Source organism: Halichondria panicea, chromosome 17 (assembly GCF_963675165.1).
Source record: "Halichondria panicea chromosome 17, odHalPani1.1, whole genome shotgun sequence".
NCBI classification, from domain to species: domain Eukaryota; kingdom Metazoa; phylum Porifera; class Demospongiae; order Suberitida; family Halichondriidae; genus Halichondria; species Halichondria panicea.
Window position 1 is genome coordinate 2,802,394 of NC_087393.1, and position 24,680 is coordinate 2,827,073.

At 39.7% G+C, this 24,680-nt stretch overlaps 2 protein-coding genes across 2 annotated transcripts; both read left to right on the forward strand.

Annotated features, from left to right (window-relative positions):
- The first annotated feature begins 33 nt into the window (after positions 1 to 33).
- On the forward strand, positions 34 to 12,281 carry LOC135350933 (pre-mRNA-splicing factor ATP-dependent RNA helicase DHX16-like). Its single transcript, XM_064549799.1, has 29 exons — positions 34 to 615; positions 1,112 to 1,223; positions 1,388 to 1,444; positions 1,654 to 1,769; positions 1,832 to 1,904; positions 1,971 to 2,021; positions 2,085 to 2,126; positions 2,186 to 2,281; positions 2,342 to 2,422; positions 2,669 to 2,716; positions 3,003 to 3,068; positions 3,205 to 3,273; positions 3,819 to 3,929; positions 4,049 to 4,164; positions 4,273 to 4,483; positions 4,736 to 4,816; positions 5,341 to 5,391; positions 5,586 to 5,705; positions 6,053 to 6,193; positions 6,827 to 6,940; positions 7,248 to 7,415; positions 8,840 to 8,907; positions 8,967 to 9,042; positions 9,095 to 9,181; positions 10,103 to 10,158; positions 10,233 to 10,335; positions 10,499 to 10,576; positions 11,907 to 12,005; positions 12,091 to 12,281. Exons 1-29 carry the CDS (start codon positions 137 to 139, stop codon positions 12,226 to 12,228), a joined length of 3,108 nt encoding a protein of 1,035 aa, XP_064405869.1. The 5' UTR covers positions 34 to 136; the 3' UTR covers positions 12,229 to 12,281.
- A 3,286-nt stretch (positions 12,282 to 15,567) lies between these two features.
- Positions 15,568 to 24,204, forward strand: LOC135350932 (uncharacterized). The gene is made up of 25 exons (XM_064549798.1): positions 15,568 to 15,732; positions 15,844 to 16,384; positions 16,437 to 16,711; positions 16,856 to 17,007; positions 17,089 to 17,520; positions 17,570 to 17,812; positions 18,896 to 19,039; positions 19,101 to 19,173; positions 19,330 to 19,494; positions 19,649 to 19,747; positions 19,825 to 19,907; positions 19,966 to 20,046; positions 20,113 to 20,251; positions 20,333 to 20,494; positions 20,556 to 20,772; positions 20,842 to 20,999; positions 21,909 to 22,034; positions 22,199 to 22,359; positions 22,665 to 22,808; positions 22,861 to 22,993; positions 23,052 to 23,192; positions 23,248 to 23,373; positions 23,584 to 23,660; positions 23,711 to 23,801; positions 23,854 to 24,204. The coding sequence occupies exons 1-25, from the start codon at positions 15,658 to 15,660 to the stop codon at positions 24,046 to 24,048; spliced, it is 4,233 nt and encodes a 1,410-aa protein (XP_064405868.1). The 5' UTR covers positions 15,568 to 15,657; the 3' UTR covers positions 24,049 to 24,204.
- Positions 24,205 to 24,680: the final 476 nt, after the last annotated feature.

Genomic DNA, 24,680 nt, shown 5'->3' on the forward strand with positions numbered 1-24,680 from the left:
TGCACGCATGCGCTGGTATGCAAAAGAGGGCGGCGAATTCACTGTTGGTTTTCTGGTTTTCTGCCAGGGACACAGTTTTTTCTACTCCCTCCGATCCCTGGCCTTTAGTTATTAAGTTATTCACCCTGTGGGAACCATGGCAAACATTGTGTCCTGGGTATCTGACAAGCTACATGACATTCTTGGCCTGTCTGACAGGTACACAGCAGAGTTTCTGGTCGAGCTTGCTAGAAAATCCAACACTGGAGCCAGCTTTATTCAAAAACTGAAAGATACTGGTGCAGTGGAAGTGAATCAACCAGTAGAAAGTTTTGCTAATGAGCTCTGGAATAAGTTGCCACGTAGACAGCCAATGGAGAAACCAGCCAGAGCTCTAGAGAGGCAAGCGATACTCCAACAAGAAAGGAATAAAACCTACAAGCTGCTCAGCGATTCTGAGGACGATGAGCCCGTATTCAAGCAGAAATCTTCTGGTAAGAGGAAGACTGAAAAAAGTGACAGGAGTCGTAAGAATCTGAGACAGCAGACTGGGTGGGATAGCGAACATGAGGAGGAAGAACAACCCTCTGCATCCAAGCGAGGCAAGATTGACTCAGACTCAGACGAGTGGGAACAGTAAGTTGATCGCAATTAATTGGACATGAAACATGAAAGTTTAAAATTACCTACACTAGCACTGTAGAGGTATCGTAAATGTCTGTTAGTTATTTGTAGGTATTAAGCGCCATTTGCACTTGTGCTCTTTTAAATAGCTAGAAATGGCCTGTAGCTGGACTGTATTCACTACGCAGTGCTTTGCTGCTCGTGAAGAGTATAGAAGTTTGAAAACTCTCGTACGGAATCACTCTCACTTCACAAACAACAACACAACACAATGTAAACTTTTGCAACAAAATCTACATGTAGTACTGCAGATGGTTCGAATTAATAAGCGTGACTTGAGTATAGTTGCCAGTTGGCACAAATGCTGCTCATAAACAAGCGCCACCCACGTCCGCAAATTTTTTTAGTGGCCCTTTGATTCAGACATAAAAGATATAAACATTATTAATGTCTTCTTGATGACGAGATTAAGATCCAGGGGATTGCTTTGAAATTCATGTTCTTTCAGAGCTGAGAAGGAGCGTATTGTTGACCTGGCAGAGAGAGATGCCCTGGCCGAAAGACTCAAGGTTAAGGACCAAGAGAAAACAAGAAAGATTGTGGAAAAGTCCAACAAAAAGGTGTTTCACTGGGTTTCTAGAGCATAATATGAAGATCGTAATTCAGCTTGATATTGACAGGCTTTATTTACATGATAAATACAGTAGGATGTACATGTATGTACATTGTATGTATAGTGTACATTTTTACGACTGCCATCTTTCATGGATATTATTTTTGCTAGGCCACGGACGAAGCGAGAAAACGACTTCAAATGGATGAACAAGATCGAAAGAAAATGGTAATTGTGGAATGCTTATTTATTATTGGCACAACGGGTAAGTGTTAGCCTGTCTCACTTGTTTGTGTTTGGCCAATTAGTCCTACATAGTAGCAACATCATGAGTGTTAGGGACGACTGTTGCCAGGTCACTTGCAAAAATGATACATAATTATATGTACTCAGTCGGCATTCCTCATAGCATTATGTTCATGTGCATTGTCTACTAGATCCCCAAATTGAGGGAGGAATCTCGTTGGGAATACCTGGGGAAGAGACGACATGATAAACTTGATGAGCTCAGAGATGACATTGATGATGAACAATACCTCTACTCTGAAACAAAGTATGGAGCCGTTAATTTATTTGACTGTGCTTGTATCATCTGCTGTATACATGTATATGCAGGGTGACCGAGAGAGAACAAAAGGACTTGGAATATAAACAATCCATCTACAAACTAGCCAAAGAACATGAAAAGGTAAATCAACTAATTATTGTTAGCATGCTTCTTTTACTAATGCATGTGTTGTGCATCTTTTTGTAGGCAGCGGATGATGAAAAGATCCAACGATACACTATTCCGGAAGAAAATATTGTATGGAAAATCTTGTCTCTGAATTAAATTATTTATAAGCACTTTTATCTCCTCTCCTTGCAGAAACCATCAACACGATACACAGAGCCCAAAGACGAGCAGGAAGTAAGTACAACTGAGTGTTTTGCATGTACAGTACATGCACCCTGTAATATCTCTCCCAGCTTGGTCCCAATGCTGATGTAAAGAAGTGGGAAGAAGAACAGATTGGAATTGGTATATTTAAGTCTGGAGCGAAGGATGCTAAGGAGAAGAGCAAAGTGAGCATGAAACCTATTGTTCACACATATACATGACAGTGGTTATCGTCTTCCAATTAGCAAAAAGAATATGATCTGATATTAGATGATGAAGTGACGTTTGTAATGGCAGAGACTGTATCAGGTGACATGGATGATAAGGTTAGGACCAGGGTTCCTTCTACGGGGCTACACTTCTAGTGTGTATAGATTTTGCGAAGTTATTCAGGTACGTACATGTATAGTACATGTAGCTATAATACTTTGTTCAGGTACAGTACATGTAGCTATACTTACGGCATTTACTTAATTAGCTTTTAAATGCGTATAGCTGCAGTACAGATCTTGTGAGTTGTAAGCCCCTTGTTTTTAAATACATTTGTCACTGTCACACCTATTGTACTCTAGCCTCAGGGACCAAGTGAAGAAGAGAAGAGAAGAATGAGCATGAAAGAGGTATGTGCATGTACAGCTCTGCATGCATAGCTAGTTACTGTACATACAGCTACTATACATGTACTTTATGCCCTCGTACCTCATTGTCTGGGTACTCCATATTAATTTGTTTGTAGTGCATGTGCATGGGTGTGTAACTGGTACATATACATTGTATATAATTTACGCTAGACAGGGAGCCACTTTGTATTAGTGATTCTTCTGGTTTCATGCCTTCCTCCAGACAGTAACTTGCAGACAGTAACTTGCAAATCCATGCACTCCTTTGCAACATTTTTATTTTTAGACGAGGGAGAGTCTTCCAATATATGCTTACAGAGAGCAACTGCTGGATGCTGTCAGAGACCACCAGGTTTGTTCCCCAGCTGTTGTTTACAACTCTCATGTGATGTTTATGATCAGTTGTTTCGTATACGTGATAAAATCTACATACATGTATCTAATAGACACGAGCATTGTATATCTGCCCCCCACACATACATGTATAGATACTTATCATAGAAGGGGAGACAGGTTCTGGAAAAACCACTCAAATACCGCAGTTTCTCTACGAAGCAGTAAGATTTATCATTTAGACACTTACATGTGCTGTGTGTCCTTGTATACTGTGCAGTTCAATACACTGCAATACACTGGCTATAAAGTGTATGTAAATTTGGCAAGGGAATAAATTGGACCATTTGTTACATGTACATGTACATTAGGTATAGGCATCACCGAATCGTAATTCGCCAATATTCTTAGGAACTGTGCATGTCCCATAATTATGTAAATCAAAAACCATGTATTCTTCATTTACTTGGTATACGGTACTTACACGTATCAAAGCCCAATTTTAAAGATGTGGCACTTTGTACGTGTACATGTATCAACGTGTCATACAGGGGGGGAAAGGGGGGATATCTCCCCCCTAGCTCCAATTCCCCCCCCCCCCCCCTTTTTTGCATTCAGGTACTAGTTGTATGATTGAGTGTCCATAGCTGGCCATTTTACATACTATAACTGGGTATTGAAATAACAGTTGACCAGCAAAATGTTCTGTTCTTATATCCCCCCTCTACTTCAAAATCCTGTATGACACCCTGACATGCACATTTTGTAGGGTTACTGCAAGGAAGGCAAGATGGTCGGGTGCACTCAGCCTCGGCGAGTGGCGGCCATGAGTGTAGCTGCCAGAGTGGCCCAGGAGATGGCTGTTAAACTCGGCAATGAGGTATTTCTTGATGGTGGTACATGTTACACATACAGTTTATATTTGCTTAATGCTGTTTACTGTTAGCTCTGTAGCTCCTGTAATAATGTGTATGTCATCATTACGGCCTGTTGATTTAGGTGGGCTATAGCATTCGATTTGAGGACTGCACATCAGAGCGCACTGTTCTCAAATATATGACTGATGGGATGTTGCTTAGAGAGTTCCTTGGAGAACCTGATCTCGAGTCCTACAGGTATAATTAGTGGCTGGACTACACAGTGTGAATGTACTGTACATAGATCTACATGTAATAGTTCACAACTCATGTACGAATACAGTATTAACAGTGCCTTCCCTGCAGTGTGATGATAGTGGATGAGGCCCACGAGAGGACTTTGCACACTGACGTACTGTTTGGTCTAGTCAAGGACATAGCCAGGTTTCGACCTGACCTTAAGCTGCTCATCTCCAGTGCAACTCTCGACTCGGACAAATTTTCTCGGTTCTTTGATGATGCTCCAATTTTCAGAATTCCAGGGAGGAGGTACCCAGTGGAGATTTACTACACAAAGGCAAGTGCTCGCTGCTATAATTATACACAACGTACTGTATATGTAATTTTTGAATGTCTGTGGTGTCATTCATAGTTCAGTAACATAACAAGCTTGTACCTATACCCGAGAAAGGGAATAAGTGGTAAATCGTACAAATGAAATCTTGTTGACACAAGGTGCGAATTCAGATGCCTCTAGTTGTACATGTAGCTGCTATGCTCTTAGTTTCATAAACCTTATTCTGCTGTTGCTATTGTTTTCATTTTATAGGCTCCTGAGGCCGACCCACTGGAGGCTGCTGTAGTATCTGTGTTGCAGATACACATTACACAGCCTAGAGGAGACATACTGGTTAGTAGCAATTGTAACATTTTTTGTTGGGAGCAACATCCCTTAGAGTAATGTACATACCTAATTCGTCATTATCACAACTAACAGTCCTGAACGAAATCTTACAGACATGTATATTACCAACTTTCTTATGCTGGCCTACCAAATATTTATGATCGCACTACAGTGAGACAATCGCCAGAGTGAAAGGACTTTGCGACACTCAGCTACAGCCAACTTACATGTAGCAAAATCTTTATATACATGTCTGCAAATGTCTCCTGGAGAGAGATTCTGTACTCTTCTTCACCTACAACCCTAGCTTGACACTGTCTTTTTCAAGTTTTCTCAAAGCCGGTGACTTCTAGACTTACGAACTTCTCTGCATAATTACAGTGTATATGTGGCGCTCTCCCTAATTTTGGGCCCTAACACGCTAGCGATTTGGCCCCCACATGGTAACAGCATTGGGCCAATTCAATATTATCTCTCAAAGTATGTAGAATGTTGCACCGATAGAAATAATTATTGTGAATTTTATTTAGGTGTTTCTAACTGGTCAAGAGGAAATTGAAGGAGCCAATGAAATGTTGAAGGTATTATTATTTACTATGGTTGAATAGATGTTGATAAGTAACCCTTTACTTTCTGTTAGAAAAATTCGTAGACGTGTACACATCATAATTATACATAGTGTCACTGTACGTTATTTACAATTATACGTATAATTATGTACCCTTGTTTTAATCTCCGAAGATCAACTGTGCATTGATATTGCATAATTCCACAGGAGAGAACGTCCAAGCTTGGTTCCAAGATAGCTGAGCTGCTTATTTTGCCCATCTATGCCAACCTTCCATCTGATATGCAGGCCAAGATATTTGAGCCCACTCCACCCGGTGCTAGGAAGGTCAGCTTGAGTGTCAACATGAAACTACAGTCATGTGCAAACCTTACACACCTGATACCGTATATAGGGTTTCGAATGCGTAGTCATTTGCAAATGACATGTCTATGCAAAACTGCGCAATTCGCAAAACACATTGATTGTATTGTATTCGGAATTAAGTCTCATGTCAGCAACTTTTTACCAAGTTGCCACTACATGTATTTCCACTGTATGCTGCATCTCTTACGTGTAAGATACACATACATTGTAGCGTGCATCTGTAAGATTCAACTATATAAATATTAATTAGGTGTAAATACTCGTAGAGCCAATCGAGTTGAACAACACTCTTGTACATATACATGTAGGTGGTACTAGCCACCAACATTGCTGAGACGTCTCTGACAATCGACGGTATCATATACATCATTGACCCAGGCTTCTGTAAGCAGAATTGTTACAACCCAAGAACGGGCATGGAGTCCCTTGTCATCGTACCTTGCTCTAAAGTGAGTTGATTTAGAATTGGCACTAAATAGTTGGACTTCATGGTGTCAGAATTAATATTGATTTTTTAAGAACATGATTGAGCACGTACGTAATCCGACATGACACCCAACTATAATTATTGCGCTGATTAAATCTTGTACTAATAGAAATAATAGTTATAGGCCGAGTCCAACGTCTAATTCAATAACTTGTAGGCCAGAGGCTTTAGTGTCCCAAGTACAGCGAGGCCACTACTAAAGGGCTGCCTAAACTTATTTATAATACGCTAAACAACTGCAACGCAAAGCAAAAGGTCAATTGGCGTGGTCTATGAACTTGAAACAAAGAACGTCGAAAACACAGCGGTTGGACTAAGGAAGCTCTTCACATCTATAGGAGACTATGTGTTGCTCAACTACATGTACATGTACAGTCCTTTCGTTGATGGCTACAAAATTCGGCTTACATGTAGTTCCACTATTTTTGTAAAATTAGCATCATGCATCCGACTGTTGCTATAGAGCTCCTTTTTTATCTATGCGAGGCCTGTAAACATAGTCATAGACCTCTGCAGAAGACCTCAGTGAAATAATGGACCTCACATTTGGGACTTGTATGGTTCTTTGTATTTGATGTGCTCATTGACCTTGCAGGCGTCCTCCCAACAGCGTGCTGGTAGGGCTGGGAGAGTGGCTGCTGGCAAGTGCTTCCGACTCTTCACGGCATGGGCCTTCCACAATGAAATGGAAGAGTCAACCATACCTGAGGTACATACATGTACATGTTTATGCTATAGGAAACAGTACCAGTTTTAGTAACAGTCAGCTTGTGAACTTGTGAATTTTTTCCATCCACTCTTTTCCTGTTGGCAGATAATTTTGCAGCATTTCACTCTTGTGTGAATGTTTAGTATAATTATGTATGTTGTTCGAGTTATTTACATGTGTTCACTTCTTTGATGCTTGGTAAGTGAAGCGATATACTAGAACTACTTTTTTAACTTTCTGTGCTTGTGACATTGTAAACCTTGACCTGCTCATTATGAGTACTGCATGTGATTGTTTGTACACGTAGATCCAACGCACTAACCTGGGCAATGTGGTTCTCATGCTCAAGAGTCTGGGCATCAATGACTTGGTTCACTTCGACTTTATGGACCCACCTCCTCCAGAGACGCTCATCCTTGCCTTGGAGCAACTGTACGCCCTAGGGGCACTCAACCATATGGGAGAGCTCACAAAGGTAACTGTTTTACCGTGTTCTTTTGTGCCATAGGAGTTATTCAGTATGTGCTACTCACTGCCTACTGTGAGCGTATGCTTAGCAAAATGCACAGTGCATGTCCTGTTGCTGTCGCACATGCAAACATTACAAGATTTTAAACTGGCTCAACAAATTTTGTATTACAACATGCAATCATAACTACATGTGCATGTATGGCCAACAAACATCTACATGTAACTAGAGCACTAAAGTGCAAACCCTCGGCTGGTGACATGATAATAAAGATAATGCAGTGCATGTAGCATGTATGACCAGCACAGCAACTCAATAGCTAAACACTGGAGGCATGGCATGCTGAAACATTGAGTGGTACATGTCACATGAGACATGCACTGTGGACTGGGATCACAGCAAAGAAGCCTGGAGTCTTAGGCTTAGAGAGTCCTGCCAGGCTGGAGTATATAGGATCCAGCAACCAGTCACAATTTTAATAGCTTTTATTGTTCCTCACTTCAGCTGCAAATACGTAGTCAGCAGAGGTAGATAATTCTAGCTTTCTACTTAGTGACCCTGTTCCATTGTTCCTGGTACAGGATCACTTCAGCTGTAAGTAACCCATGTGGAAAAATCACAATGTAAATAGGGTATCTTGAATAAAGGCCGCGTGTAGTTAGCAGCTGCCAACGGGCAAGTTTAGCTTTTGCTCGCTTTTATTCGACAAAGAAACTTTAACATCAAAATCTGCCACTATTTAAATCAAGATATTGTTGTGTGAAGGTTATCCATGCTGCAAACGCAGCGCTATGGCATCCAGGTGAGTAGAGATTCTCGTGACAAACAAACAAACAGACAAACAAACCAACAGACTACTATACCCGCTGGCCGCGGCACGGCCTCGGGTAATTACACATTGTGTTAGAATCCTGTGGATTGGTGGTGTTCAATTGAGTTTGAATTTCTAATTGGAGTAAGAATAAAAATCGTTAGGCTGAGCTTGTTGTCTGAATAGCGGCTCACTAGTGATATACATGTATAGAGTCAGGACATTTTGGGGAGGTTATGCCCCATAATAGAGTTGCGTAGAGCTAGCTAGTTGCTACGAACAGTCAACTAGATAACCTAGGCTAACCATTGACTCTTTTGGCAGTTGATACATCAAAGCAACAGGTACAATCATTGGATCAAATTATAATAGCTACACAACCTGCTATCTGGTAGCTGTACTAAAGCCATAATAGCTAGACTGAAAGGGGAGATCCATGGCCCCCTGGGATTTCCCCCTGGATCCGCCACTGCTGAGCTGTATGAAATACGAAATATTTAAGTGGGTATAGTCATACGAAAATTACCCGCTACGGTACGATAATTATTGGTTTTGTCTAAAATAGTCTAGTAAGAAGTTGCTTCTAAAAGTGCTCACACTTACAGTATTTAATTTGTAGCTCGGTCGGAGAATGGCTGAGTTTCCTGTTGGTCCTATGCTGTCAAAGATGCTACTGGCTGCAGAAAAGTACGTATTTGTATGTGTGTAAGTACATATGTAATCAAATGCATATTTATGTTCACTAGTTATAGCTGCACTGAAGAAATACTCACTATTACAGCCATGCTCTCGGTCAACAATTCCATTTTCTACAGACCTAAGGTGATACCCATTTTGTATCACTGATCATTTTGTTATGTCTGCCTGCTTACAGGATCGGATAGTATATGCTGACAATGCCCGAGCAAACTTCTTCAGACCTGGAGGAGACCACCTCACCTTGCTCAATGTGTACACTGAGGTGAGGGGTGTAGCAGTTGTAGGGTGATTTAAGCAGAGATAGAGTAATAGAGGGATTGGCAACGGTAGTAACTCACGTGATCATTTTACATTGATTTCATATTGATTTCCTCTCAACCATCCTTGATGCGCATTATTTCCGGGCACAACACCCGCGAAATGAAGTAATATCACTTTTAGTTAGCTATTAGTCTCATGATACCTTAGAATTGCGTATAGAAGGCTACACGTGTCCTGTGCTTTATTTAAAGTGAAGTCCAAGCGTGGAAGAATTGACTGTGGTGTTCTAGAGCTTGAAAACTAGTTATTATTGGTCTGTGCCCCCTTTTAAGAAGCACTGCCGTAGCCACCGTATGATGTTTTGCGTACAGATCCTGCTTATTTGTGTCTATGTTGACGAACTGGGCTGCATACATTTCCTTGGTTATAATTTCTTTTGTATGTTTTTTACATTTATAACTAAAATGCTAAAATGGAGGCTGTAAAAGATGAGAAAGTGTCTACATTAGTTTGTGCCCCTTTTAAGAATCACTGCAAGCCTATGATGTTTTACCTACATATCTTGTTTTGTTGTGTCTCTGTTGATCAACTAGGCTGCATAAAGTCTTGATTTTGATTTTCTTAAGCATGTTTTTTTTTTTTACTTTTAGCTATAAATGGAGGCTACAAAAGATGAAAAAAAGTCGATGACGTAGCATATCACGGATAATCGCATTTTTTAAACCGTTGCCAATCCCTTTCCTTCCTTTATCTCTGATTTAAGCAACGTATTACTCAATCAGAAGCTATTTTTCTTACTATTAATTGAAGAAAAGTTTATGAAAGAATGGGTGGTATGTAACTGGGTGTGTGTTAAATAGTTGCTCATGCAATGTGTTTTGGGTGTATTTTGACCAATTTTTTTTCCGTGTGTGAATCCCAGTGGGTTGAGACAGACTTTTCGATGCAGTGGTGTTTCGACAACTTCATTCAGTATAGGTACGCAAGTTCACGTTTTTCTATATTATTCTGGACCACCTGCCCTTATTATTACTGGACATATTACTGGACAGGTCTATGAAGAGAGCCCGGGATGTGCGGGATCAGCTAGAGGGACTCATGGAGAGGGTCGAGGTGGATATCACCTCTAATCCTGACACAGTCGCTATTAGAAAAGTACGTGTTCTTGTTACTGATCGAGGTCCTGCACTTACATGTACATGCACTCTATCCATAGTGCATTGTCAGCCGTTGTATTTTAGGCCCTGCCTTTCATTTCCTTTATTTTGTACTTAAATGGGCAAGCTGCTGAGACTATACATGTACCTTGAACTCACAGGCAATTACTGCTGGTTTCTTCTACCACACTGCTCACTTGTCTAAAGGGGGAGTTTACAAAACAGTGAAACATCAACAGGTTTGCCTTTTTATTTACCCAAGTATAATACATGTAGGTCACAATGTCTGTCTGTGTGTCTGCATACAACTAATATATTTCACATGACTGTCTTTGATTGCGAAGTAACGCATAGAATGCCTCAAGACAACTACTTCTGTGACCTACATGTAGACTAGTAGTAGCCTCGTTTCCATACCTGAATAGAATGAAAGGAAAAATAGGCCTGGTAAAGATTGCATATGGGCGTGGTTCAGATCCAACACATTCGAATGACCACACAAATACTAAAGGCCATCTGATTGACAAATCCAGCAAACCATCAGTAAACCAAATCAGCAAACCATAGATTTAAGACAATTCGTTGGATCTGCAAATAATTAAACCACGCCCACATCCAATCTTTACCAGGCCTGTTTTTCTTCCAATCAGATTGGGGACACGGCTACATGTACATTGTAGTACGTAGCTGCTACCATTCAATTTATGTGACAGTAGATGTGGGTGGATTAGGCTGCTATGAATGAAGGCACGTACTGCACTGGGATCTTCATTCACTATCAATTGCTTGGTCTGCTTGAGCTAGATTTCTGCTTTCTAATTATGACATGCATCCCTAGACCTTGTCCTCCCCCTCCTCCTAACCTAATTATCACAAGTATAATTAACATACATGTAATGCCAGTGTTGACAGTTGCATTAGTGAAAGTGGGCTGAGGCTAATTATGAACCACCTCAATGTACCACTACTAATTGAAGCACATACTTTACTTGATTAAACGCCCTCCTTGAATAAACGCCCATCTCGTTTAAACGCCCAGGGTAAAAGCTCTGTCTTTGTCAATAAACGCCCATCTTAAATAATCGCCCATATATGGGGCGTGGCACTAGGGTGGAGCTGAAATAGCACATGGAACCCAGTTGCAAGCATGGCAGCATAGAATAATAATACTTTTTATGATGCATCGATGGCAGAGAGAGAGATACCGACACAAGAGGGCACTCCTACGACTTAAATTTAAGCTGAGAAATAGATTTAAGCTGAGACAGCAGCCCAAGAAGAGCACAATAACTGCTGCTGTGCAAGAGTTTTGGAGTAGACATAACAATAAACGCCCTCCTCGTTTAAACACCCCCTCTAAAGACTTCAATCTGAAATAAACGCCCGGGCGTTTAATCAAGTAAATACAGTAATTATTATTGAGTTCATAGTGTCAGGAGTAGATAAGAGTACACATCAACATTCTTTCTGATAGTCGTAAGATTGTGCCACACAATACTCTAGTCCTAATTCCCTAAACTCCTAACTCAGCAAACGTTTAATTTACAATTTGCTTTTTCGTTATTTCAGACTGTCCACATTCACCCCAACAGTAGTCTATTCCAGGAGCTACCAAAGTGGGTGGTCTATTATGAGCTGGTATTTACTACGAAAGAGTATACGAGGCAGGTGAGATGATTTCCTGTTGGGCAAATAGAAATGGGGTATAAATTGCAGGTAATAAATGTCCCCTACTCTGACTTTTGATTTGTAGATCATTGAAATAGAAAACCAGTGGCTCCATGAGGTAGCCCCTCATTATTACAAAGCCAAAGAACTTGAAGATTCATCTAATCGGAAGATGCCTAAGAAAGTTGGAGCCACAAGAGAACAAACCCGAGTTACAAACTGAATTTTGTTTTCTATTTGAAGTTGCTATGATTGCATTTTCTAACTGTAACATAATCTTCAATGTAAATTTGCTGCGTGCGTTCTGTTTAATTTAAGGGGACGCAATAACGCCATAATTATGTATAATATTCAAATGACAATCACTCAGTGTAATAATAATATTAAATACATACGAAAAAGTTGCCGTGTGAACCAAAACGTGTGGAAACAAGAGAGTGGGAGAGAGCTATAATTATTACTGCTTTCTACTGCTCTCATGCACTCTCTTGTTTCCATCACAACACAATTAAATGTGATATGTGCCAAACCATAGATAAAACTGTGGCACAGTTTACTCTTACATGATCAGATATTGTTCATACCAAATTGTTCACTTGCCCAGCTTAAAACTTGTACTGTACCAGTATAATCTAATTATGGTGTACTGCTCTCTTGTTTCCATCACAACACAATTCAATGTGGTATGTGCCAAACCATAGATAAAACTGTGGCGCAGTTTACTCTTACATTATCAAATATGGTTCATACCAAATTGTTCACTTGCCCAGCTTAAAACTTGTACTGTACCAGTTAATCTAATTATGGTGTACTGTTGCAGTGCATGTCACAGAGAGAAAGCATAACAATAACATTCCCATTTGACCTCTGTTTAACTGTATAATTATGTAGGCTATTGACGAAAGAGTCTCTCCCGCTTGCTTGTTTCCGTACTTCTTTTTAGTGACCCTAGCAACTTTCACATTGCAATGGTTAGTTCAATACATGCATGCTTGTTCTGATTGTATACAGTAGTCGTTGCAATTGACTATAGTGTCTGTATAGCCCCTGTCAGAGCCTCTGTGATATTATAGTAGAGTGATAGTGTCAAATTACAGTTCAATGAGGGTGTGTTTTCATGCATAATTATCATGATATAGTTATTGTCCACTACATCAGAATTTATGGCAGTAAACCTACGAGGGCGAGGCCAAGAATGGTGGGTTTACTTTCCCAAATGTAGTGGACAGTAAGTGTTATACCCTGAAAATGCTTGCTACCTTGATCACCTTGGATACAAGTAGCTCAAAAACTACCGAAAACCAATGATCTATAATAATAGATCTAGATCTTTATAAAATGGAAGCTTGGAGGCTATTCAAATAGACAATAGACCCACACTCCATCCCCATTCACTAATTGGCAAACAATGGACAGCTGTAAACAACAATGCCAGAGTCCTATAGTCTGCATGCTGATCACCACAAATTGATATAGGAAGCTCCTGTATAACCATGCACATACCTTCCACACACATTTTGATCACCACAAATTGATATAGGAAGCTCCTGTATAACCATGCACATACCTTCCACACACATTTTGATCACCACAAATTGATATAGGAAGCTCCTGTATAACCGTGCACATACCTTCCACACACATTTTGATCACCACAAATTGATATAGGAAGCTCCTGTATAACCATGCACATACCTTCCACACACATTTTTATCTGCTGATCACCACAAACAGGTGTTGTGCTGGAAGGAAGCTCAAGTGGTGCGGGCTGCATGCTGATCATTAGCCTGATCCCAGGCCTCTCTTCCTTTTTGAGGCCTTGTGAAGGAGGCTAGCTGATCATGTGCTGCATAGAAATAGAATTAAGAAACCATTCTGTTATTTATAATTTATATTCAAATGGTGCTGTATTATCTCTAAAACAGTCCTTTGAACCCAGGGAAAATATGTTATGTGATGCTCCTTGCCAATTATAACCATTATTTGTCTCATGCAATATACGTGTACAATCAAAATCTATCTCTGTATAGCGCATAAACTTTGGCGACGAATTAAGGCGAATCAAGCTAGGTGAGGGTTACCACATTAATTTATTATAATATTATATATTAAGATACAATATCTCATATGCGTGATCAATTAACGCCATATGAATATATGCAGCATAATTATGTTTATCAGTTTACTCATTTACCAAATAATTATTATGCTCGTCAAATTTTTACTGTAGTCTACTATATTATTATGTGTGGAAATTATTAATTAATTAAATCGATTTTCAAGTCTGCATGGTTTTCCAAACGATTTCACAGCACTGAATCTCTCAGCAGATTTTCCAAAGGTAACAAGGAAGAGCCCTTTAGACATGGACTATAATTATATATAGATGGGACCAATAATCGAGCTTTTTCAATGACCAGAATGAATGGTGGCTTCGTCGAAGTCCATGCACCATTTTTTCTGGATATTATGATATTATCCTATGGATACTGAGGATTATCACGAGTCTGTGCCAGTAACTGCACGAGTGCCTGCAAGGCACGAGTGACAGTTACTAGGCACGGACGAGTGATAATCATCAGTATCCATGGGATAATGCATTTATTGCTTGGCAACCAAAATGCAGGTTGAATCTGCGCATGCGCAACATGCGGTTGCTTTATCAACCAGAAGAATGCGTAGCAACAAAATTGAGTTCTCCCAGTTGAAGACAAGTTTAAGAGAAAGAAAACAGCTAGTTAGACAAAGAAATAAGACTCTAGAACACCAAGAGAGCTTGCAGAAGGCTACTTAAAGATTTTGTAGAAAACAGACAAGAAAAAAAGACAAGAAAAACGTTGACAACCAGCAACCCGTTTTGAAAATGGATAGTTCTGAAGGATAAACACCATGTGCTTGCTTTCTATCATGCTCCAGTGTATCAGAAGAGGAAACATGCACCGCTGTAACTGAAGAAAAGTGTGACAACCGTTTTTGAAGCCAAAACGACTTTATACAAGCCTGAATATATGGTGGTGCAGTACACTTCTACATGTGCAATACTCTGCTCAAAGCACCCACTCCCAACACTGATGCCTGTTTGATGCATTACATATGAACACTGACAACCTCCTGACCCTCAGCTTCACTGCAAAAAGAGCACAAAAGTGATACAGAGCATCAGAAAACAAGAAAAGAGACTGATAAACATTGCAATGCATGATTATAAGTGTGTAAACTATGTTTTTCTTGTTCTCTCACTGCTGAAAACGTTTTATTCCAAATAATAATCACTTCCTAGTGTGCAATAACAAGTGTGCAATAATACTTCCGGGTGTGCAATATGGGAAAATATCTGCACAGTCGGTGATGAGTCGCTTCCTGTGCAATTTGAATGTAAAACGCTGATGTCAGCACTTATTAAAAAGCAATAAATAAGTATATAGATTTAGGTACATGTATAATGTGTATAGATATGTACACATTATAATTATACATGCATGTACCTAAGCTTGTAGGATCCATAATAATTATGTATGTCACATTTTAATGATGTCACAGAGTTTAATCCAGGAAGCATTCTACCTATCTACCTGTGGATCTCTACCACAGTAAAACACATGAGCAGAACCAACTTTAGACACTTATTGTTCTGAAAAATACTGGCCTTAAAATGAGCAGTTCACAAATCCCTCCATGGGTTAGAAAGGCAATAGACCAACGTCTTGGTTCTCTAACAAAGAGAAAGGTACGTCGACACCTGGTAGATGTCAGTGTATATAGCTAAATTTGTTTAACATTATAATTATACTATAGCTATTATTGCAATAGTTGACAACATTAATTTTTAAATCTGCAGGTTCCTGCTGAAGCTAGTTTTGAAGGATTGAGTGGCAAAAAGAATTTATCTCATAAAGAATGGGATGATGAGCTCAGTAGTTTCATAAGCACCCTCCTTGTTGAGCAAGAGGCTAACAAGCACCGTCCTCACAAGCAGGCTGTTACCTTTGCTCTTTCACTTTTGTCCATGTTGAAAGATCGTAAGACCAACGGCGGTAATGAATTATTGATTCATAAGCTTGTGCTTGCTCTTCTTACTCTTTCATTAACACACCCTGAAGCTACAAATGCCCAAGGTTTCAAAGGTGTGATTCAAGAAGAAGTGCTAGATCAGTATTCGCATGATGAGTTCCTTCAGGCTTCTGGGAATAAGCTTCTTGATATTGCTGAAGATTTGGTTCAGTTGGATCTTTCCTCCCAACCTTTCCAATTTCCTCCATTCCAAAAAGCTCTACCCTACTTTCCAAGCTATGGTTATCAGGCAACCCTGGTATTTGCTGATGATAAGCTGGATCAAGATATCCAAAGATCTATTATTTCACTCGTGACTGAGCTCAAATGTAAGAAATTTATGCTAAATATAGATGCTCCCTTGTATTTTTTTGCTTACAGTGCTCTGTGAAAAAATCGATCAAAGCCAAAATAGTGCATCTAAAGGAAAGCAAGCTCATTCAGGCTTCAACATCGGATTTGATCTTGATTATTGGATTCACTGGTGTCAGCTTCTCAACAAGAAGCCTTCCACTCCTGTGGTGAATGCAGCTAAGATGATGGATTCACCTACTGACAACTTTATGAAGAATCAGCCCAAGCTACGCTACACAAATGGTCACGTTTGGTTGTTTCTCAAAGCAGACAGTAAAGAGGACAGTGAGCAAATGTTGGCAGTGAGTTTGTATAATTTTGCATGTAAGAATTAGGATCTACATAATTATGTAAATACATCCATGACGACATGGAAAGATAACATAGTTAGTTTATAATTGTAGTCGAGTCATGGTTTGCACCTCAAACATTCCTGATCATTGCAGATGGTCCGTGCCCATGTTAAGGGTTTTAGGAAGTCTGGCGTATCAGTTCGCCTGAAGGTAACAGCCGCCTACAAGAAAAACGAAGGGAGAATATTTGGTGGCCAGTTTCAAGATGGAGTGACCAATGCTGTTGATGCCGTGTCGATTGTGAGGTATGTACTTACCTAACCTTAACATATACAGTAAGTATAGTTATCAAATCCCTCACATGAACCAGTGTTGTATATTTCCAGAGAGGTGGTCTTGCCACCAATTCCTTCTACTATGGATACCCCTAACCCTGAAGGAGGCTGCTTTGCTTTTGTTCAGTTCTTCAAGTTTGACAAATCGGCTTTACATGACTATTCCATCCCTATCTCTGAGAATATGATAGGTCGAGACAGCATGTACAGTGAAACTCTAGCACGACTGGATGATAGATGCCATATCAAGAGGGCCAGGTTGATCAACTCTAGAGATGGGACCAACACAGAGCTTCTTCGACAAAGTCTACCATTTGTTCCGAGTTCGGATAAAAGCGTTGATCGTGGTCCCATGTCAGAAGGGCTCTTCTTTGTTGCCTTTGGAAAATCTGCTGAGAGATTCAGTGATATCGTGCAAAATTTATTTGGTCACTCAAAAGCACTGTTCACTGAAGACTTGATGCTGACTCATGTGCATGGAATGTAAGTAAATTGTAAATAATTATGAAGAAGTAATTAATTTTGTTCCTAGGTTTGGAAGACTGTTCTACTGCCCCAATACAGTAGAGTTGGATTCTCTCCCAAAATTCTCCGATGCTGACATTTACCCTGCCATTCCATTCTGGATGAAGTATGTGAGCAAAAACCCTGCTTTCTTCTACAACCACATTCAGTATCTACATGGGATGGCCACCAACTATGTTCATGGTGATCCTCCATCCAAGAGAATTCTCTATCTTATGAGCGCGCTGTTTGCTCGCTGGCACTCCACATGGTAAGCGTAATGAAAATAGCCAACCTTATTAGACGTTGTATGTTGCACCTAATCAATTTTGTGCAGCACACTTTTTGTGTGCATGGTGATCAGCATGCAGATCTGAAATGTGTATGTATACTGGTTGTGCACCATATCCTTCCAGCACACGTTTAATTTATGGAGATCAGCATATTTGCACCAAGTGGTGCACCTGTAATTTGTAATCAGCAGATCTAAAATGTGTACATACTTATTATGATTAACAGCCTTAATTTGGCATTTCGGGCATGGCTCCTATGTCAATGACGTTGCGTCCTCTAATATTGGTGGTTTAAAATAAAAATAATAATTTCTCCATTATACTGTATTCATACACTTCTGATCGACGGTACGTATCTATGTGCAGGCCGAGATATGCATACAACTGTTATTAACCCGAGGCCCTCCTGGCCGGGTTAAAGTATAGTCGATCTGTTTGTGTATTCTGAATATGCACTTAGTGGTATGTTTACAGCATCGATAGCAAATATAATATCAGATTTTCGAATAAAAGCTCCGTTGTCGAATAAAAGCAAAAACTAGAACTTACTATACACTAGTTATAGTCCATATGTGGCTTTGTTTCGAGCAGTTTTTGCAAAGTGTGCCTCGGAATTTGGAATGATTGTATGTGTCTATTATAAGGGACTATCAAATAAAATCTGCGAAATGTTTATCTGCCAATCTCAAAATAATTATATGCATGGTCCTCCGAAATATGGCACTATGAATTATTATTCTGAGAAACACATTACAGAAAATATTGATTAGCTACCTATAGATAAAACACCAATAATCTAGTAGCTAGCTAAAGTCTATTTAAATTGTGTTGAGTTAAGGCATACGCATTCAAAACCCGAACTTCTATCATCATCATGCATGCATAGATTTATGCTTCTACCTCAAGATCATCAAATTTCTGTTCCCATTAAGCTCCTAGCTTTTCTAACACTTTTTGACCATTCCTGAGGCACTCGAGTACTTGAACTTATAGGCTGGGTGTAGCATAATTATATAGGCAGTTTCTTTAGAAAATTATATCATATGTTATTATTATTATAGGATTCACAAATTTGATGTTCCACGACTACCGCATTTGAGCGAATTTCTTCGTGAAGATGAGAAAGGAATCATGGATCGCCCTATTCAAGTTCGAAAGGGCTATAGCTACAAGAAGATGTTGGGAGAGGTGTTCACTAGTGACAAGTAACTATATGCAAATACTTACATGTATGACTGTTGAAGCAAAAATAATTTCTTACTTCAGGCGTGTTCCTAACTCTTCGGGAAAGATATATGGCTTTTCCGAAAACTTTGATACCTACCGGATTGATCCGAAGGTTTGTGTGCGATATCTTCTAATGTGTACATATATATAGGTATAAATTATATACTTACAGCAGTATTTGCATGCATGCGCATGTAGACATGCACCATAATATTATTATTACAAGTAGTCTTGAATTTATACACTGCTTTATGCATAATCGTCACAGGATCTGATTGTTGGGGTCACTGACAGACTCTCTTTTGGAAGTGGCAAAGAAGTGATGCCTTACCTCAAGGAGGGTGCTGAGATGGATCTATCCCTTGGTCTAGGTCTCACTGAGGCTGGGAACATGGGCCACATCGTTCCTGGTCATCACTACATCTTGGAGTTGGTATGGAAAATAGTTAACTTTTCCTCTGCTTGTCGTCTAAAGGTTATAGCTTAGTGTGGTATACAGTACATGCACATGTGTGTGTGTATAGTGGAACATTTCTGCGCTTTAGGGTCAACCAAACCTGCTTGTAAAATTTGCATTGTACGTACAGGGCGTGGAAGGAATGATTGAGAAGCTAAGAAAGTTAAGCAAGAACCCTAATCTTGCTGATCAACAGCTGTTCTATGAGAGTGCCATTCATTCTTTCGAGGTAATACATGTGTTTGATATAGAAATAAGAGTGTATATATAGTTGCTATATAATCTTATAATTATGTATGATTATAGGGTGTACAACAGTATATGTTGCGGTACAGCAACCTAGCGAGAGAAACAGGACAGAAATTACACACATCTACATCACAGGCCAGGTGGGATTCCACTGTTAGACTTAATTGTCAGTGTTCACAATTATCTCATTTCATCCAGTGATCGTAAGAATATGAGGGATATTGCCAACCGTATGGAACGTATTGCCCATGGCCGTGACTCGAAGGATTTTTCTTTCCAGTGAGCACCAATATAAATAGGCAATCTTGTTGAATTTTAACTAACCAATAATGTTGCGTTTCACAGTGATGCTGTGCAACTTGTGTTTTCCATGCATTGCTGCCTCCATCTTGTGGGCCAGGCTGTGTCTGTGGGCAGGCTAGACCAACTTGTTATAGCCTTTTACCGAAGAGATGTCAAAAACAAAATGCTCACCGAAGAAAAGGTTTCTTACTAGCTGATTTGCTAAATATACTGTTCCTGCATGCATCCCTATTATAGCCATTTTTGATTCTCCCATCTACAGGCACAAGAGATTATTGACGCTTTCTTCATCAAGTTCGATGAGCATGCTGTGCTAAATCGCTACAACATCCCTTATGGGCACACTACATATGGGTCTACATGTGTGACTGGCAGAGGAGGTCCTTTCCCAACTGGAGACTCTTTGAACCAATGGATTCAACAGGTTAACGGTTATAATTGTTGTACACATGCAGATATCACATTACAGCTATTCCAAAATCCAGATAACAGTTGGCGGTTACCTAGAAGATGGTTCTGATGGTTGCAATGAAATAACCTTGATGTGTCTGAAGGCTTGTCGTCGCCTCCCGCTTAATGCCCCTTGTGTATCTCTGCGACTTAACAGCTTAACACCCGAAGCTGTAAAGATGGAGGCAGCTAAAGCTTTGCTGAGTGGCGGAGCTCACCCAATACTCTTCCATGATGATAAAATGGTTGATGGTACGTTGTCCATGTAAGCTAGCTACATGCAGGAACTCAGTTGCACGTTTCTTTATTATAACCATTCAGGGTTATATGAGGTGTTACGCCAGTCTTACCTGCGTTCTGGTCTCCAAGAGCCTGATGACCTGAAAGCAGTGGCCAGAGGTTATTCGTGTGATGGTTGCTATGAGCCCATGTTCACTGGAAGATCAGAGTTTAAATTTGCGTATATCGACCTATTAAGGGTATGTTTGCATGCCAACATGCAATAGCATGTATGTTCTGATGAAGAATTGATCTGACAAGTATGCACGAATCCCTACTCAGTTTATCATAATTACCCCGTGCATGTGCAACAAGGGTAGAGTGATTAGTGTGTGTGTGTCGGTATGTGTGTGTGTGTGGACACAAAAATGAACTGTTTGAGCAAACTAGACACTGTCAATGGACTTCTTTAACTGCTAATGAATGAGACAGTAGTGAAACATAATAGGTTACATGTATGCTTTAGTATAGCTGAAACTTGTAGGCGATCTTCGAAAACGACAAAAAAACATGGTTTTCTGATCAAATTTTGCTTTATAGATCCACAATCATTCCCCATAATGAATAGGGTCATTACGATAAAAAGGTATTGTATCGTTTTAAGCTCGTTATTTTCGCGTCCTGTTACACGTGAAACGTTCACTGTATAAGCTGTTTATTGCAAAAGCCAGTGCAGCAAATCACAACTTTATCTCTGGCATCATTTAAAGCAATATTTAAAAACCGTATTACTATAGATCTAATGTTTTATGAACTCTGATTTTGCGAGTTTTGATCGTTTTGCGAAAACCTATATCGATACTTGTAGGACATCACGATCCTTTCTAGAACGCAAATGTAATTAATTAGATGGCAAAGATGGATGATTTGGGTTTTTCACACGCAAAATATTCTAGCTACTGTGCTATATAGCTTGATGTACGTATATACATGTATAGGTTCTTATATTATTGATGCCCAGTGCACTACTATAATTATGTACATTGGCAGAATACAGGAACAGTGCACTCGCTTGTATAGGGATTCATTCATGCATGTCAGGCCTCTTGCTTGGAGTCTGTTTTTTTCTGTAACTGTAATTTAGTCACCTCGATCTTCTTTACATGTAGGCTATCATCTATTCACTAAACTCTGGGGCAAACTATCAGGGTGCCGGACCACTCTTCCTTGCTGGTGGAGTATCTTCTTACAGAACTGCATTGCCAGAAGACATCCACACTTGGGATGAATTTAAGGTAGTATACATAATTATACATGTAATACGCGCACATGTATATAAATATAATTACTCTATGAGAGTTATACTTGGGTGCATACAATTATAGTGGTTGTGGGACAGGCTATTGGCGTCCTCAAAATAATCCACTTCCCTGAGTATAGAATTATGATTTTGCTGCAGGCTATTTTCAGAATGCACCTCAAGCTGCTTGTTCAGAACCTGTACAACCTCATTTTGGGTGCATATGGGAACCCTTGGAAAATCTGTCCCTCACCATTATTGTCGTGTCTACTGGAGGGATGTGTGGACAGTGGCACGGACATGACTAATGGTGGATCAAGGTATATGGCTGTACATGTATATTAACGTCTAATTGTGCCCTTTTAACAGTAGTACATTGCAAGTAATAGATATAGCATGAGACCGATTGTTGTATACAATATACAGGCACAAACCCGATTGAGGGTTAGCTGCCTGTATATTGCATGGGATTCTCATGCTTCGTGTTTTATACCACAACAACCGTACCAAATTTTGCCTAGAGGCTACGTGATCATGTAATAAAAAAATTACACAGAAAGGACCAGCTGTATGAATTTTTTATATAATTATGGTTGCATCTACTAATAAATATCTCACCTACTAGATTCCATATCCTCACCCCAATGTACGTTGGGTTTGCCAACGCTATAAACTCGCTCTACAACGTGAAGAAAATGGTGTACGATGAGAATGACGTTACCACATTGGAAGATCTCAGGATGGCTCTAATCAACAACTGGGGAGAATCGTAAAATTAATTGCATATGATGTATATAATAATTATGACATGTGCCTTATAGAACTGTGGAGCCATTCTATGATGAAATTGGTGTGGGTGTTCTGCACAGTACTATGTCAGCTGAGCGCTTCAAGGAGCTTCGTGAGCATGCTCTTTCTCTTCCTAAATTTGGAACAGACACTGCTGATGACGAGGTAAAAATGTATACTGTTAAAATGCGTAGCATGCATTTATGAAAGCCGTTCATTGCAGATCAATGATATTGCTCTATGGTTGGCAACTGAGATGAATGAAATTGCTTATGAAGCTCTCTATGAAGAAGGAAACATCTCAAAAATGTATGAGGATCTAAAAAAGAAACACAGTGTGCCTGGGAAACCTTTTCTTTTCCAAGTGAGCTAACCTCAAGAGTAAAAAAATTAGCTGGCAAATTTACCACCCATGAAAGGTTATGACAGGGAGTGGTACATTCGAGAGTTACTTCAGTGTTGGTGCTGGCTGTGCTGCTACTCCAGATGGGCGTCTAAACGGACAGCCAACTGCTTCAGATTGTAGTCCGCAGCCATTTGCACAAGTAAATATACTCAATGTGGTTACACTGCACCTGCATATAAATGTATTATCAATTAAGGGCGTATATATACGCCCTTGGTATTATTTATGGTGTTATTTATACTTTGGGCCGTAGCCGCAGGAGGTATACATACGGTCAAGCTAGTTGTTTGTGTGTGCATGTGTGTGTGCATTTGCACAGGCGCTTGATAATTTTTACACAAATATACAGGATCGCCCAGTGCCAACGGTGAACCCAATGGACATAGTGGATACATTGAAGCCATACAACAAACTAAACCTTGACAAGTAGGCTTTTAGATTTATATATAAAGTACAATTAATATTGTTGTATATAGGTTAATTCCAAATGGATGTGAAGTGGATTTGACAATCTGTGAAGAGTTTCCGATTGAATCACTACTGGAGTTTATGGAAGCCTTTATCAAGGTACTAATTAATGTTAACTGCATAGTACGTTAATAACACATACTCCATATAGAGGCAAACAGGGTCTAACCTTGTGACAGTGACCTGTGTGGACTCATCAAGCATTCAAAGGGCTGTGAACGAGCCGCAAAAGTTTGATCTGGTTAGGAATAGAATGGGAGGCTGGAGCAACTTCTTTGTGTCTATGTTTTCTGGGCACCAAAAGCAGCACGCACGTAGACCAGTGTTTGGGCCACATATGAATTAAACATTGATTGTCTATAATTATTGTGTACGATAATTTTGTGATACCATCTCATTTGTAGATGTGTATAATGTACCGGTACTCGGTAGTAGAGACTTAATAGAGGTAGATCTGAATAACTTAATTATAATTAATGATAATGTTGTTATATGAAATCAGCACCAAGGTGTGGACAATTTAATAGTAAACTTACAAAAACTTATATTATTACTTCTAATGACAAGGGTATGGAAACTGAGGCAATGATTAATTGAACTTTACCTGGACTCACATTTAACATTCTTGGGTAAGTGTTACAACTCGTAATGCCTTACATGAGCCATAAACGCTATTGTATCGTCAGGATAGTTCACGTTGGTACCCCCTCTGTGGAGCGTGGACTTGGGTTTGGAATGTCAGGGACGGTCTGCAAATATATTTTGTGTTCTCTGTGTGTCCCAGCTGGCTTGAATTTGTGTTACATTTCCATCTTTAAGACTTGCTAGCGATTGTTAAGTTAAACCGCAATCTGGAAAAACTTGTGCCATCATAATCTTACGAACTGTACACTATAAGGTAAATGTTGGTATCACCTAAGCTTAATTAATTATAAATTTCTCTGGAGATAATCGTTGGAAAAATGTAAAATTTACGCC